The sequence below is a fragment of the Chiloscyllium punctatum genome, chromosome 39, assembly GCF_047496795.1.
Source record: "Chiloscyllium punctatum isolate Juve2018m chromosome 39, sChiPun1.3, whole genome shotgun sequence".
NCBI classification, from domain to species: domain Eukaryota; kingdom Metazoa; phylum Chordata; class Chondrichthyes; order Orectolobiformes; family Hemiscylliidae; genus Chiloscyllium; species Chiloscyllium punctatum.
The window spans coordinates 23,079,123-23,096,887 of record NC_092777.1 but is presented as its reverse complement, the minus strand read 5'-3'; the positions used below and the strand labels follow the sequence as shown (position 1 = coordinate 23,096,887).

The following is a 17,765-nucleotide window of genomic DNA, read 5'->3' as shown; positions in this document are numbered from 1 at the left end:
CCAGCTTGGAAGGTGCCAGCACTACCCTCAGGCTACTCTCCCATTGTTGGCCAAGTGTTCAAATCATTATTTTTTTTCCCTACTGATTGAAATTCAAGCAATACCTTTGCAGCAAAACAAAATATCCAGGAACTGGTCCTGCTGCTATAGGAAGGTGTTCTTAAACTTGCAAGGATTCAGAAAAGATTAGAAAGAATGTTGCAGAGATTGGAGGCTTTAAGTTACAGGGAGAGGCTGAATAGGCCGGGGCATTTTTCTCTGGAGACTGAAGCATGACCTTATAGAGGTTTATAAAACCATGAGGGACATGGACAGGCAAGGTCATTTTCCCAGGGAAATGGTGTCCAAAACAAGGTGAGAGGGAGAAGATTTAAAAGTGACCAGAGGGGCAACTTTTTCACACAGTGGGTGGCGCTTGCATGGAATGAGCTGCCAGTGGAAGTGGCGGAGGTGGGTATGATTGTAGCATTTAAAAAGCATCTGGATGAGTACATGAATAGGAAAGGTTTAGAGGGGTATGGGTCAAATGCTGGCAAATGGGATTAGTTTAGCTCAGATTTCTGGTCAGTGTCGGCGAGTTGGCCAGATGGGTCTGTTTCCATGCTGTATAACTCTATAACTCTCTAACTGGATTCAGGATACTAGTTACACAAGTGCATATGTAGGGCAGCAGGAGTTTCAGAAGAACCTGTTTAAGATCACTGTTTCCGTGAACTTTCATTGGGATGTTGCAAGAATCACTGACACTGTGTTTGTATATGATAGACATTGTGTTACACTGTATAATGCCTATCTTTTTGCTAATCTCCTTGATTTTATCTATAAGTAAATCTGCATAAATGATTTTAATCTTATCACAGTACTTCATTGAGCAACCTGCTGAGATGGCAAATAGAGCATGATGAACATTTCATTAATGGTTCAGTATAATATATTGCAGACAGCCAGGAGACTGGAAGAATAATATATTGCCAGTATAATATATTGCCAGATTAATTGGTCAATCTGATCTATGTTGCTCCAAGCACGCAATAACAAATGACAACTTTCCATTCATAGTGACTTGGCTTGCTGCTGGAGAGCTATTGTATGGCTCCTGAGAAAAAGCCCAACACTTCAGCACTAAGCATACAAAACACCCCTGCGGTCTTCACTAACTTTGTAACAGCTCATTATTATCTTACATCGACATTGTCAGTCTCTTGTAAGAAACGCAGGCTGACAGACTCCAAAGCCTCTCGGGGCCATTCATGGAACCAATCTATTGCAGTGCAGTTCACGACAGCAGGGAACTTCCGACCACGGATACGCAGTTTGTTGCCGACAGGTGAGAAACACAAAGCGACCTGAGAGAAAACAGCAGCAAGTTATATCATAGCTGTGTTGAACAGACAGGATATGGTCTGTGATTCTACTCACAAGAGATGGGCTGTTGTTTCCACTGTCATTTATCCAATTGCAATAATTAGTCTGGAATTAATACTGCACAGCTTTAAAGACTGTCACCACTCATTCATTTTTATATTGATGCAAACATTATTTTCCATTATTTGGGATCAGCAAAGTAAAATATATTATCTGAACAAATTACAAAATGATACAATAGCATATGACCATGTGTTCTACTTGGAAAAGGTGTAGACTAATTGAAGGACAAGACTGGCTGTGTTCAATTCCCTTGTGCAGAACAGATACTGATTAGGCTCCATTACCGTTTCTGAACTGTAGCTTTACATAGATAGGAAGAAATTCTCTGGCTAACTTGAAATTTACCTGCAGCTGAGCTTTTGTTTTAAGTATATTCTGCATCAAATAATGGTTTACAAATAATATATCCTTTCAAAACACAAATAGGTATGTTGTCTTTTCTCAACAAATATTTATGAATAATGTGAGTAAACAGCAATGTTGTCATTAATTTTGTTTTGGTTAGCGTGAGCTCGACCACATAACTGGCACATGAATATATCCAGAGGACCTAAAGCCAGTTCAACAGACATACAAATTATTGCATAAATTGAACTATAAGGTTAAATTGATTATGACATTATCTATAATATTGTTAGCTCATTTCAGAGACCAAGCTAATAAGTGGAAATGAATTCAAGTTGAAATTTGAAAAGCACTTCCCTCCACACGTGTGTTTCTTCAAAGCAAATCGGCTTTAATGTGATTGAAGAATTTAGACCATTCTTTGTAGAACACGAACTTTCCTTACTTGTAGTGGCTATAATGCAATTGCGGCTCCATTATTTTAAATAGTGTGGCCGTTGAATGATTTAATTATAACGCGAGATTGCATGGAACGGAACTATCGCACTATATCAAAACCAACTACACTGTGTGATGCTACAACTTGTAATCAGGGCTAGGTTTTCGCTAGTGAGGTGGGTAACTCAAATTGGGAAATCTCCTGACTCAGCAGACAGGAGACATCCCCACATGACTTTGTTTTTGGCTGGCGAGGTGAGATAGAATATATTTGGGCTTGCCAGTTTGTGAAACCAATCACAGGTTATCACAGAGGTCAAGGATCACCTTAGCAGGACGGTTCAAAGACCTACCTTAGTGCTGTGGGTCCTCACTTATCTTGGAAACTGTTAGGCCCACAAGCCATCACATCTCATCCCTTCCTCGCTCTTCACACAACCCATGACTCCATCCAGCCCAATGCCCCCCTCATACTCTTCATACCAGCTCCAAGGCACTCCCCAAAATGGGCAAACTTCAGGTGCCAGCAGCAGATGAGAAGAAAAACCTTCCATTCATGCACCCTTGTTAGTGAAATATCTCCCCTTAATGAAATCTATTCTAAGCTTGTAAATCTCCTCAACTGGTCAACCTTTTTGAACATCCACAATTCTACTCAGCAGTCTTCTCAGAGGTAATTAACGCTATCATAACCACTTTAAACTATCAATCAAATAAGGCAGAATTTAGAATGCCTTACTGAGTTATTTTAGCTCTTTTAGTTCAGCCAAACATTCGCATGGGATGACAAAACAACACCCCTTGTGAAACAGTGACAAATCACTCAAGTGGAAAATAACAAGGTAAGTATGATTTTCTAACCTACACTAAATGGCCTCTTAATCATAGCTGTTTGGCTGTTTATTATTTTTCATATAACTCAGACTGATAGTTTAATATATTTTAATCCCAAGTTTAAGGGCAGGTAATTAAAACAAAATTCTAGATCGTCACACATTAGCAGATCTGATACACTCACGAGTACTGACATCCATGCCATCAATTTGCAACTCCCACACTGCAGGTTAAAACTCTCAGAACAGCCAAAGTAGATTCTGTCAGAACTCAACACTGTGATTGTGGAGCTGCTGGTGTTGGACTGGGGTGGACAAAATCAGAAATCTCATGACACCAGGTTATAGTCCAACAGGTTTATTTGAAATCACAACCTTTCAAGGGCATATCTCCTCCGTCAGGGCGAAGACTTGACCTGATGAAGGGGCTGTGCTCTGAAAGCTTGTGATTTCAAGTAAACCTGATGGACTATAACCTGGTGTTCTAGGATTTCAGAACTCGATGCTAATCACAAATGGCTATACGGAGTTCAGATTTTCCCCTTGCTGAATTATGTCCTGCTGGATCTGCCTGAACTGAAGAAATGGAAATCCAGATCCCACCAACCATTTTTAAAAATTCATGGAATTGGGAAAACCTGGCGAAAATCTGATACTCAATGTCAGATATCAAGACTTTTTGTCTATGTATCAGTGTTGGGGAGAGATGCCAAAGAAAAGGCTTGAGTTCCATTTTTAGCAGCACAATGAATCTTTATTCAGAGCTCTTTTACCACTCAGCATGGGAGAGGACAAAGACTGTTCGAAATCTGGCTTTCACATGGGACCAAGTTAGCCTCTTAGACCAGCTCAGATCAGATCAGATATGAAGTCAATGACACTCTAGCTTTGCCAGCTGAATATGCCAGTGACTCAGTGGTTAGCACTGCTGCCTCACAGCACCAGGGCCCCAGGTTCAATTCCAGCCACGGGCAACTGTCTGTGCGGAGTCATTCTTCCCAAGTTTATGGGGGTTTCCTCCGGGTGCTCCAATTTCCTCCCGCAGTCCAAAGATGCGCAGGTTAGATGGATTGGCCATGTTAAATTGCCCATAGTGTCCAGGGATGTGTAGGCTAGGTGCATTAGCCATGGGAAATACAGGGATAGGGGTGGATCTGGGTGGTATGCTCTTCAGAGGGTCAGTACAGTATGAATACAGTGTTTTTATACATTTCACGTTACAATAATTACATGCAGCATTGATGTCATTATTCTATCCCCCTAATCTATACATCCAATCCTGTAAAACATGCAATCAATGGTGAACACCCCTATGGATAGCTCTAGGTTCCCCAAGACCTCAAGATATTTACCAGACATTGTTACCATCAGGCCTCGGCATCTTACATCATACCCCATTAATTTACATTCAAATATTAATGGTAATACACTTTCTCAGAAGTTTCCCAGACTTGTTTATCTCTAAGGACTATTGGAATTCTGTTATTCATTGCTATCCTTAACAAAGTCTGATGCTCACATCACATTTCCTACTATCCTAAACATAGGAGATACAAAACGATGCTAATTCCTACTAATTGCTGTAAAATTCATAATATCAGTTCTAATATAAAGTAAGTTATATATAAAATTATATGGTTACACTTAATGTTAGAACTCTAGCCAACAAGTTGTGTGTTGCTTCTGTCCCATCAGGCCTTGGGCAGTCAAGTATACACTGCTCCTCTACCTGGCAGCTACAATTATAACTCATTCTAGTTACATGCTGTCTTTTAAGATGAAACTTACTGGCCCTACTTTAAATATTTCTACACGAACTCTTTTACTTAATAAGACAACATCTATTCCATTAATAAGACTGAATTTAATCACTTTCACAGCTCAATGAACTTGTCTGGACTCCTAAGGTTCTACAAGATATAACCTTATTCCCCTTTTGCCTTATCATTTGTCTCCGTTACTAGGGAATCATACTTTTCTTTTAGTTCTGCTTAAACTTGAACTGAGTTGTCTGCTCCCGGATATCTCTTATCAGATGGCCTCTTACACACATCTGCAGGTGTGGTTTGTACAGAACTGCCTGTATATTAATTTGTAAGATTCCTTGTTCTGCCTAGACCCTGTTACCTTGGATTTAACTTCTCAAAACTGCCACTATCCTAACTCATGATCTCACTCTAATAATTGAACCAAGCAAGCTAATTTTGATACTGCAGCTAAATGTCTTCTCTGCTATATTTATGCTCACTAAAAATCCAAAGGCCACCATTTTGTGCCATCTCTGGCCACGGGATTCCTCAATTATCAGCTTCTTAATCAGTTTAGATGAGGTTCCCTACAGTGTGGAAACAGGCCCTTCGGTCCAACAAGTCCACATCAACCCTCCGAAGAGTAACCTACCCAGACCCATTTCCCTCTGACCAATGCACCTAAAACTATGGGCAATTTAGCATGGCCAATTCACCTAACTTGCACACCTTTGGATTGTGGGAGGAAACCGGAGCACCCGGAGGAAACCCACGCAGACACGGGGAGAATGTGCAAACTCCATACAGACAGTCGCCCGAGGCTGGAATTGAACCTGGTTGCTAACTGTCCTGACAGCAATACCAGATAGAAGGATGTTTCTTTCAGACAAGCGTGGCTAGGCACTTAAGTGTACTCAATCGTTGTAGCAATTAGCTGAGTCTACGTTAAAAAGAATAAAGAAGAAAAAAAAAACACTGGATTGCTAAAGTTTGGTGATTATTTCTGGATTAATGAATTGAATCCAGCACTCCAGGGTGTCAACCTTACAGGCATGTACTTAGAACCACACACACCAGAGATCCCAGGCTTAATCAAGCTTTTCTTCAGTAAGCAATGACATAAACCACTGACAAACTCTGGGACACAATAATGTTTCTGAAAAACTCTAAGTATGTGATTGTCAATGGCCCCACTCACAAATGCCGTGAGATTCAACTAGGAGAATAGCTTTGATTTTCTTTTTCTGAAGAGAATTAACTTTGCCTGCACTCAGTTAGTTTTTGCTTTCTGAGACAGAATAAAAAATGTAAGAATTTTTACATCTGTAATGAATAATATTATCCATTTTCTAAGTTTAACTTCTGCTATGCCTGGTGCAGACTTCAACTCTTTTGAAAATTAGATGCAAGTCCATAGAATCAAAAATCCAGTAGCATAATCCCCCTCGACAATATTTGTTCTGTGAAACCTTTGTTAATAAAAACAAAACTTAAGTTTGCCAACCCTTATTTACAGAATGTTATTATTAGGTCTTTGAAGTTAGCAGTGATTTGAGTAAAACAATCCAAAGAGTCTTCCTAGAAAAGTTTATTTTGAATATTCTTAGTAAGGGAATACCTTGTGGGACAGTGGTGGTATTCCTTTCTCGTAGCCAAAAGGTTAAACACCACTTCAAGTTCAAACTCCAGTCCAGGATGCGTTGTGGGGGGCATGGTGGCTCAGTGGTTAGCACAGCTGACTCACAAAGTCAGGGTTTGATTCCATTCTTGGATAACTGACTGTGTGGCGTTTCCATGTTCTCCCCATGTCTACATGAGCTTCCTCCCACAGTCCAAAGATGTGTAGATTAGGTGGATTGGCCATGCTAAATTGCCCATAGTGTCCAGGGATGTGCAGGCTAGGTGGGTTAGCCATGAGAAATGCAGGGTTACAGGGATAGGGGAAGTAATGGGTTTGGTGTAATGCTCTCTGGAGGGTCACTGAGAACTCAATGGGCTGAAGGAGCTGCTTCAACACTGTAGGTATTTCTATGTTTACCAAGGAAGTAGTATTCATTATGTGGCTAGACAGATTCATTACCAACTTGTGAATCCTTCTAAAATACACCAACAGCTGGCAGTAAGAATGGGAAAGATTTTTGGTCAGCCACATGAAAGAGGATAATTGGAACCTTGACCATCGGAGTGCTGCAAACTGTAGCAATATATAAACATATGTTGCTACAGCAACTCTGATTCTTTGTGAGTCCACTTAATTGGTGAGGATCAGGCTGGGGCCAGCAGCACTGGGTTCAAGCCCCCGGCGCGGATTTTGTTGCTACCCTTGTGCCTAACCTGTGGAGAAGACTGTGGTGGGGTTGGTCAGACAGGCAGGGAACTCAAAAAGATACTTAGAAGGCAAAAAAAATTGATGTCAACAACTCTCAGAGAAAGTATGTCAAGGATGAAAATTAACAATGCTTTCAGAATGGATTGTTTCTAAATGCCAATATGTTTTGGAATCTACAACTAAGGAATAGATTTAGATGAGCGTTCAGCTTATAATACAAAAAACTGGACTTGTCATCTCCAAAAGTGGAATGACACAGGATTCAGTTAATGGGGTTTACTCTTAACTGTCTTTAGATGAAAACTGATGATGGTATCTAATGATAGAACATTAATATTGCATCAACTCACCATAAATTGACAGTCATTACTGAGCTTCCAATTTTTTTTTGTGCACAGGATTTACTATTCAACCCATTACTAATGAACTGCTAAGATTCAGTTCAGGCCGAGTCCATTTAAGATCACTAAACCATTGGAGTGGTTGATATGGGTTTCAGATTTCAATTTACACTTTGTTTTGAGAGAAATGGATGTAATTGTGCACTTTCAGCTGTGGAAATCTTTCAAATGTGACCGTGTCTCTTGGCTTAGAAGTAGATCTTCCCTCTCTGTGGGTTGTAGGATGTTGTATGAATTGAACTAGGACAAGCTTACCCCATTCCTGATGAAGGGCTTTTACTCGAAAGGACGATTTTCCTGCTTCTCGGATGCTGCCTGACCTTCTGTGCTTTTCTAGCACCACTCGAGTCAAGCTTACCCCTAGTTCATGGCCACTTCAGTAGTTTACCTATGTCTCATTTGGAGAAGCTTAGTGTGGGAAATTGTCATGTTTATTTAATTCTTTATTAGAAAAGTCTCATCTATTTCTCAGGCACTAACTTAGTCTGCTGAGCACATCCAGGCTATATTATGTTGTACAAATATTATTAGATCGAAGTAACTCAAACAATCCTCTTTTTAATTCTAATTTCTTAACATCAATAGTCAATATAATACTGATTTTCTAATATAAAAAAAACATTTCTTAGCTTCCTCATTAATAGCAATTGGCAAATCAATTGTGAAGTTAATATTGTTATATCTGCTCAGGCTTTGAACAAACCAATCAGAAGTAAAAAGGAAAAGGAACTTCTTTTGGTTCAGAATTACCTTTAGTTGCCTCCTGACACGATCTATGAAGAATTTCCAGCAATTTTCCCTGGTGTCTATCAATCCCAATCCTTTGACTTCATTCCGTACATTGTTAATAATATTTTCCACCTCTTCATCAGGTAACAAGTCAGGAATTTCACCTATGGGTGGCGGAGGTGAGGTACAGTACATTAGGTGAGTTATATAAAAATACTGTTCAATAATCATCATCAAGAGTGATACATGATAAACAAAATGTAAACACATCCTGAGGCACCCATAAAAATTATGCAGAGCCCATTTTTCATCGAGTACAAAGATTTTTGCTTCAGGAGAGAAAGTAATTTGCATTTGCTTATTTATTAAGAGATATTTATGCAGTTAAGATGGAAAGTTCATTTATGATGGCTTTCTGCCCAAGGGCACCTTACAGATTCAGCACTGGAGATAGAATGGGACTTACTACAAATCAAAATGATGCATGTGCTGGCATCCTGAACTACCTATTTTATTGCTGCTGTCATTTACCAATAAAATCTAATGCTATTTTAGCCCTGCTTACACAGTCATAACAGTGAAGATTGAACAAGCCACACAATTCAGGATTTTCTGTATTTACATGCACAGCACATTAATTCCTCCACACAATGGTATTTGAAATTTGCTGGAAGAGTCATTAACTGGGACATAAAAGTTCACACATTGCTTCATTGCTTCAAGACCAAACTGGACCTCTTTGTGACTGGAACAAAAATTTCATCACGTAGAAGTGAATTAATAGATAATGGTCTACATGATCTTCTGGTCAGGTTTTGTCTCCCTGAGGGGAGTAGAGAGGCAATGTTCCCATGCTTTTGCTTTCTACTATCAGCTCCTGGTTTCCTACACAGTTGTTTTTTTCCCCACAACTTCTGGGTTGTTGTTAAGTTGTCGGGAAATAGTTGGAGATACCAAGGCATGATGGACTGTTTTATGAGTGTGAGACAAGTTTGAGGGACAATTCAATCTTCTCGTGCCCATCATTTTTAGGTACTTGTAAAATGACGCAAGTCCATGTTCTTTTCTCAAGAGAGCCAAGGCATGATACAAATGCACATTCATGTCCTGGAAGATGTATTTCTTTCCAGTACCCGGCCCTCATGTGTGAACAGGGGAATAAAAATCCCAGAATGTTTTAAGGGCAAGAGGGTGAGGGTTATATAAATAAAGATAGAATATGATTAGAACTAGTTACTCATGTGGTTGGATTGAATGGTCCATGTTGTAACGTTTACGTACTTATATGAATATATTCCTGATAGTGACCTAGCAATGTCATCCTCAGCTGTTTAAATACAATGTTAACATTTTCTTTATGTGGAATTTTGAAAAATGTTTCTATTCAGGCAGTATGTATGAAATGGTTCATTTTTTTGTTTGCATTAAATTTGCTTTTGTCTCAAAGCTTGCTACCATTACAGAAAAGAAAGATATATTACTCTAAAAATGATATGATATGATCAAGGCACTGATCCACAAAAAGAATTGTCACATACCAGAGTGACGTTACAAATCACATTCCTATATTGCCAACCTTTCCATTATGTGTTGCAACATTTGACACTCTTACTTTCAGGCCAGATATATTTTGTAATGACACCAAGTTTCTAATATAGTTATATCTATTTACATGATATATCTTTATAGACAGCTGTGTAGCAAGAACCTTGTTGATTCATATTACTTTTCTTTAAAGTGGGAGTATTGTAATCATTCTGCAGAGGGTTGTCAGGCTGGGTGGTTCAGTACATTCAAGGCTGAGATAGACAAGTTGCTAACCAATTTGGAATCAAGGGTTATGGTGAAAAGGCAGGGAAGTGGAGTTGAAGATCATCTGAGTTGTCATGATCTCATTGAATCACAGTGAAACTTGATGGGCCAAATGGCCTACACTTGAATCTTATGGCCTTATTCTACCCTATGTTAGCACAAACACATTCATTTATAGAGAAAGAGGATGAGTATTAATGCTGCTTTGAGTACTTAAAGCAAAAGTGATAATTCTCAGTTGGAAATCTATGGAGAATCATAAAATGAAAAAACATGTCTCAAAGGATGAGAGCATTTTAAAAAGCAACATACCTACCTTAGAATGAACACAGGCCTTACCTGATGCAAGTAGGTCATTCACGAGAACTAAAAACTTTTCATCAGCCACTTGAGCATCCGTCATTAGGAATACAGTGCCCAAATTCTTGACTCCAGCATTTAAGTACAGGCTACCGAGGTCAGTCTGTGTAAGGAAGAAGCCAGGTTATTGCCAAGGGTGCAGTAATTGCAGTATATCTTAGTGCACTGCTCAGGAAGGAACTTGCATTTGTAAAATACACCTTAAATCTTAAAGATGTGTCAAAGCAATTTAAAGATGTTAAATACTTCAGAACAGCACGTTGGGAATGTTGCAGCAAAGCCTGCACAGACAGCCAAGTCTGAGTAAGGAGATAAACAATGACGATACTCCAAATAATCTGCTTTTCATTGGAGCTTCCTTATGATTTCCAAAGATGCTAGAATTTCCCTGCTCTTCTTCAACTGGTGATAGGCGATCCATTAAATCCACCAAAAAGCTGGTTAACAGAATCCAGGTTAAACATCACATCCAAATAAAAAGCTCTGATAATGCAGCTCTCTCCCAATACTGCATTCAAGTATCCTTCTAGATTATGTGTTCAATTATTGGAGGTGGTGTTTACATTTTATGATTCAGAGGCAACAGTACTCCCATTTAGCCAAGACTCAACAGCAAGAAGAGAATAATGTGGACAGGAATGCATTACAAAGATAACAAAGGGATTAATGTGTAAGATAGAAGATAATGCATAGAACAGGGGTTTACTTGATAGAAAACACAATTGAGATTGGTCGCATAAAAATTAATCCAGATAGGATTGGATTGTACATAAGTTGCCATGGAAATATCACAAGAATATGCAGAAGGTGACATATAGACAGAAGTAGGTTACACAAAAGCTAATATTGACATAAGTTTTTTTTTCATTCACAGGATGACAGCATCACTGACTAAGCCAGCATTTATTACCCTTCCCGAGTTGCCTAAAGGGCAGTTAAGAGTCAATCACATTGCTGTGGGTCTGGAGTCACATATAGGCCAGACCAGATAAGAAAGCCAGATTCCTTCCCTGAATGACATTAGCTAACCACATGGATTTTTTGTCCAACAATTGACAATAACTTCATGGTCATCCATAGGCTCTTAACTCTGGAGTGAGTACAGTATTATGATTTCTGTATATTTAATCATTTTTGTGGACTAGAGTTTGAATGATTGAGGCGACCTGGATTTTTTGTTCCCAGTGGGCAATGGGACATTTTTTATAAAACAAGGCATTTTTAGAAATGATATCATACTGGATAATTGCTGATAGTTGTTTGCATAAACTTGCCTCTAGAAAACTACGTGATTGTTTTTATGATTGGTTTTATGCCTGCATTGCTTGAATCGTGGTTTGCAGGCTTTGAGATGGTTTATGATGTTCAGTTGGTGAGGAGCTGGAAGTCTGCCACACAGCAAGTTGTTCACCCTGTGTGTGTATTTTGCTGAAGCATCTTTGTAGTGGATGCAGTTATGAAACTTAACTCTCTTTTTGAAAAGTGGCAGGAAAACCTCATGATTCTATAATTCATGACTAGCCTATATCTTACAAGAAGTCTGCTACCTGACAGGTTTTCACCTACAGCTGACTTTCCCAGTGGGTGGCAGAAGAGGTAGAGTTTTCTCCTCCTTAATTGTGGTCAGGTAGCTGTCAGGCCATAGTTTGTTCTTTTCTTTTAAATCGTGAAAGCACGTCAAGTTGGAGGGCCAGCACGGTCCTCTCCTACAGTGGACGCCAACCTTCCAAGGCTGTGAGCATTCAAACTGGGCCTGTAGCCTAAGGAGCATGAACAATCTCCATACTTTTATAGAACTCAACAGGTAGGCGCTGCCTCAAATACGGGGCTGGGATTTAGAAAGGATCTTGACCAGTGATCGTTTTCATTTTCTGCTCCAACCCTGAAGCATCCATACTTAAGATAAACATGAATTTGACAGCATCAAGGTGAATCAGGCAAAAGATAGTGCTGTGCAGTATTCTTTTTCAATTTTACAGTAATTTGCCTTGAAATGTATGACATTATACAAAATATATATAAAACTGTAAAATTCAATCCAAAGTGACATTTATTATGTCTCATTGCTGTGGAATTTTATTTTATTTTATAATACCTTCCATTACATAACTCTCAAGATCAGATCACTGATAGGAATGAGATTTATGATGATAAAATGTGAGACCTATCACAAACCCATTGTGGAGCTGGAACTATTTGTAAATGTGAAATGAGCCAAATGTGTGATATATTCAAGTGGAAATAACTGTAGCTTGCTTAGATGATAAATACAAATAGTGTCAAGCTTTTTTTCTCTTTTAGTCTCCTTTTTACTTGACAATATTATCCTCATTTACAAAGAAAGAGGGCATTTATAAGCTCATTTCCTGAACACAGGATGTCCCAAGATGCTTTACAGTGAATGAAATACTTTTATGAAGTGTAGTCTTGGTTGCAACTTAGGAACTGTTGAAGCAAATTTATATATACATTAAGCTCCCAGAAACCCAAATGTGAGATTGAACTAGTAGTCTGCTTTTAGGGATGTTGGCTGATGGATAAATATTGGCCAGAATTAGATTAGATTAGATTACTTACAGTGTGGAAACAGGCCCTTCGGCCCAACAAGTTCACACCGACCCGCCGAAGCGCAACCCACCCATACCCCTACATTTACCCCTTACCTAACACTACGGGCAATTTAGCATGGCCAATTCACCTGACCTGCACATCTTTGGACTGTGGGAGGAAACCGGAGCACCCGGAGGAAACCCACGCAGACATGGGGAGAACGTGCAAACTCCACACAGTTAGTCACCTGAGGCGGGAATTGAACCCGGATCTCTGGCGCTGTGAGGCAGCAGTGCTAACCACTGTGCCTCCCACAATTCCAGGTAGAACTCCACAATTCTCCTTTGAAAAAGTGACACTGGACCTTTTATGTCCATCTGAGGGTGCAGACAGTATTTCTGTTCAATTGCTTTACCAAAGTACAGCATCTCTGATACTGTCACACATCACCAGTAACAAAATGGAGGGTCAGCACAGATTTCTGTGCCCAGGTCTCTGCAATATGAACTGAAACCAGATTCAGAAATGTGAGGGTTATCAGCTGAGGCACAGCTTAAAAATTTTCAGAAACGCAATTTCACATCGCTTCTTATTGACTCTTCTCAATTGACTAACTAACATTTGCTTTCCTCCCACACTCAATGTTAAAGTTGTGTTTTTTTAAAATCAATATTAAGTGCCTCATCTGACTTCTCATCTGCCAGCTAGGAAAGCACCAAGAAGGACAAGAGATTTACCAAGATGTTGCCAGGAATAGAGGATTTATGTTACAAGGAGAGGCTGGACAGGCTAGGATTTGTTTTCACTGGAGTATAGAAGGTTGAGAAGTAATCTTATGGAGGTTTGTAAAGTAATGAGAGGTATAGATAAGGTGAATGACAGTTGTCTTTTCCCAAGCGCGGCGGATTTCAAGACGAAGGAGCATATTTTTAAGATGAAAAGAGAAAGATTTTAAAAAAACAGGAGGCAATTTTTTTTTACATAGAGATTGGAATTCACGTGTGGAATGAACTTCCAGAGGACATGATGGATATGGGTACAGTTACAATGTTTAAAAGACATTTAGATGAATACATGAATAAGAAAGGTTTGAAGGGATATAAACCAAGTGCAGGAAGGTGGGACTAATTTTGTTTGGGATTACAGTCAGTATGAACTGATTGGACTGAAGGGTCTGTTTTCATGCTGTATGACTTTATACAGCAGGGTAAGGCCTTGATTCATTTCCAGCATTGAATGCTTGGGTAATGTTTCCTCACCCTTACCCAAAATTTTATTTCAGATCAAATTCTGTCAAATTCCTCTTTCAGTATACAGCTGAGATGAAGCAATAAAAAAAAAGTCTCAAATGTCCTATTCGTCAGATTAATTGTAAATAATACCGTGTTAGTTGATACACTTTCATGGAAAAGTCTTAATACACGTTTTTCCTAACTCACGTACATCACATCTCCCACAGTAATTTTCATCACATCTCTTAAAACACTTTAAAAACAATTAATTAGCTTGACATGCTGTTGGAAACAACAATTTTGTACACAGAAACATTCCAGAAAGCGTACTAAGAATGAAGTATAAATTAGTCTCTTCTACATAGCAATGTTCGAGAGAGCTGGGCTGCTGAGGAACTTCGAGTGGAATGGTAAAGATCCAATGTTCGTGGTCCATGTAGGTACAAATGACAAACAAAAATAGGGCAGAGGTTCTGCTAAGGGAGTATGAACAGCTCAAAGCTAAATTAAAAAATAGAACCAAAAAAGGTAATAACCTCTGGATTACCACCTGAGCCATGAGCTAATTGGTACAGGGTCAATAAGTTTAAGTAAGTAAAAGTGTGGCTCGAAGTTTGGTGTGTGAGAAATGTGGTGAATTCATGGGACATTGGCATCAGTACTGGGGGGCGAAGGGACCTGTTCTGATAGAATGGTCTTCAGCTAAACCGTGCTCAGACCAGAGTCCTATGGGATCATAACTAGGACTGAAGACAGGGCTTTAAACTAAAAGGGATTAGGGGTGGGGGAGGAGGTTCAGTTATAGGGGAAATTAGAAAAATTGAATTAAAGGAGGAGGTAAGAGTGCAGAACTCAGGAGAGGTTATTACAATCTCCAGCACAGACACAATTAGGACAGTGTATGGAAAGGGTTAGCGATCAAACTTCAAGCACACTGGACAAATGGGAGACAATGAGAAGAGGGATGGTTAATAAAGGACTACAGGCGTTATATCTGAATGCATACAGTATAAGGAATAAGGTAAGTAAACTGGTGATGCTGATCGAAACTGACAGGTATGACGCAGTGGGCATCATGGAGATGTGGCTGCAAAGGGATCAGGATTGGGAGCTGAATATTCAAGGATATTCATCCTATCGAAAAGATAGGCAGGTGGGAGGGGGGGGGAAGTGGGGTCGCTTTATTAGTAAGAAATGAAATTAAATCAATAGTAAGAAACAAATTAGGGTCAACTTGTATAGAATCTCTGGGGAATCAAAAAAGAAAATGCTGGAAAATCTCAGCAGGTCTGGCAGCATCTGTAAGGAGAGAAAAGAGCTGATGTCTCGAGTCTAACTGACCCTTTGTCAAAGTGATCTTGTTATGATTGAATGAATACTGCAATTTGAGATGAAGGAGACAGAATCAGAGGTAACAGTATTACAGCTAAATAAAGGCAACTACAGAGGCATGAGGGAGGAGCTGGTAGAATTGACTGGGAGAGGGGGTCTAGCAGGAAAGACAGTAGAACAGCAATGGCAGAAGTTTCTGGGAGTAATTCAGGAGACACAACAGAGATCCATCCTGAGGAAAAAGAAACATGTTACAGGGAGGGTGAAGCATGGCGAAGGGCAATGGGAAAACAGAGGATTGGGAAGCTTACAAAGCTTACAAAGACTAACAGAGGGCAACAAAAAAATAAATAAGGAGGCAGTCAATTAAATATGTGGGTTAGCTAGCCAGTAATATAAAGGAAGACTGTAAGAGTTTCTTTAGATATCTAAAGGACAAATGAGAGGCAAAATATTGGGCTGCTGGAAAATTACACTGGAGAGATAGTAGTGGGGAACAAGGAAATGGCTGAAGAACTGAATAATTACTTCATGTCAGTCTTCACAGTGGAAGACATGTTGTTGTGGTTCTGTTCACCAAGCTGGGAATTTGTCTTGCAAACGTTTCATCCCTTGTCTAGGTGACATCCTCAGTGCTTGGGAGCCTCCTGTGAAGCGCTTCTGTGCTGTTTCCTCTGGCATTTATAGTGGCCTGTCTCTGCAGAAACATTTGCAAGACAAATTCCCAGCTCGGCGAACAGAACCACAACAACGAGCACCCGAGCTCCAAATCTTCTCCCTACTGTGGAAGACAGGTGTAAAAAATTTGAGAGAGTGGCATATGCCTGATGAAGAGCTTATGCCCGAAACGTCAACATTCCTGATAAAGGGCTTATGCCCAAAACATTGACTTTCCTGCTCCTCTGATGCTGCCTGACTGGCTGTGCTATTCCAGAATCACACTCTTTGATTTTGATCTCGAGCATCTATAGTCCTCATTTTTCCATTGGCAGGAGAGACTAGGGCCCAAGGGCACAGCCTTAGAGTAAAGGAAAACCCTTTTAGAACAGAGATAAGGAGAAACTTCTTCAGCCAGAGTGTGGTGAATCTATGGAATTCATTGCCATAGAAGGCTGTGTAGGCCAGATCATTGAGTATATTTAAGACCGAGATAGATCTGTTCTTGAGTATCAAGGGGATCAAGGGTAACAGGGAGAAAGCAAGAGAATGAGATTGAGAAACTTGATTGAATGATGGAGCAGACTCAATGGGCTGAATGGCCTAATTTCTGTTCCTATGTCTTATGGAGGAATTTGTTCAGGACATCAGGAAACCTCCCTTGTGGCAGTTTCAGAGAGCTGTCAGGGAGGCACCTGATTAAAAAAAGACAGAGATCAAATCATTGTAAACAAATGGAGGCATGATATAATGATTGTGACCTTATGGAATGATTTTCATAATTGAACAAATTTGTAAACAAAAGATGAAAATATGTACTCTATGTTTTCTTTATACACTGTCAACATTCAATCTCTTAAATAAGTGATTTAACTTTCATATGATCCTGGCATAATTAAATTTTGGATAGAAGATCCAATATGGGGTAAAGGTTAAGGCACTATATATAGGGCTGCCCTCTCATTGGAAAGAGACAGCTGGAATGGTTGTGAGTGTCCTTTCATGGTAACTTCACCCAGTGCCGGAATTAATCCTGTACTCTTGGCATCACTCTACATCGCAAACCAACTGTCCAGCTAAGTGACCTCCAATATGGGATAGATGAAGCTTTCACAGACAAACAACAGCAGATTAAATACAATTAAATATGACCTTCAAAGACTTGCAATACTTCAATGCAATCCTATATTAACTTGGATAACTTTGCTACCTCCTTATATCGAAACATCTCCATTCAAATTTGCTGTTTAGACCCCTGAATCATTTTGCATTCAGTTTTCCTTGTGGACACTCATGGAAAAACATTTCAATCAAATGCAACTGTGACCTCCATCAAGCAGTAATCCTCTTCATATCATATTACTAGATCATATTCAGTCAACAGATCTTTATTTGAGGAATAAATGTTTTTTTCTCTCCCCACAACTGGCTGAATAGTTTTCCCATTACGTATGACATTTGGAAGATTCTGTTCTGGGAACAGACTTTAGTCAGGGAAGCTTTGGATCATTCTGTACATTAAGAAAAGCAAAATACACACGTTTCAAATTATTTAAATGTTTCTTAATTTC

At 39.5% G+C, this 17,765-nt stretch overlaps 1 protein-coding gene across 2 annotated transcripts in view; it reads right to left on the bottom strand.

Annotated features, from left to right (window-relative positions):
- The window catches only part of dnah9 (dynein, axonemal, heavy chain 9), a 507,475-nt gene that overhangs the window by 240,194 nt on the left and 249,516 nt on the right, over positions 1-17,765 (bottom strand). For both annotated transcript variants that reach the window (XM_072558306.1, XM_072558307.1), the window contains exons 45-47: positions 10,403-10,526; positions 8,273-8,415; positions 1,185-1,346 (exon numbers count right to left, since the gene is read on the bottom strand). In XM_072558306.1, the coding sequence (XP_072414407.1) occupies positions 1,185-1,346; positions 8,273-8,415; positions 10,403-10,526 (429 nt within the window). The remainder of the gene's footprint in view (positions 1-1,184; positions 1,347-8,272; positions 8,416-10,402; positions 10,527-17,765) is intronic.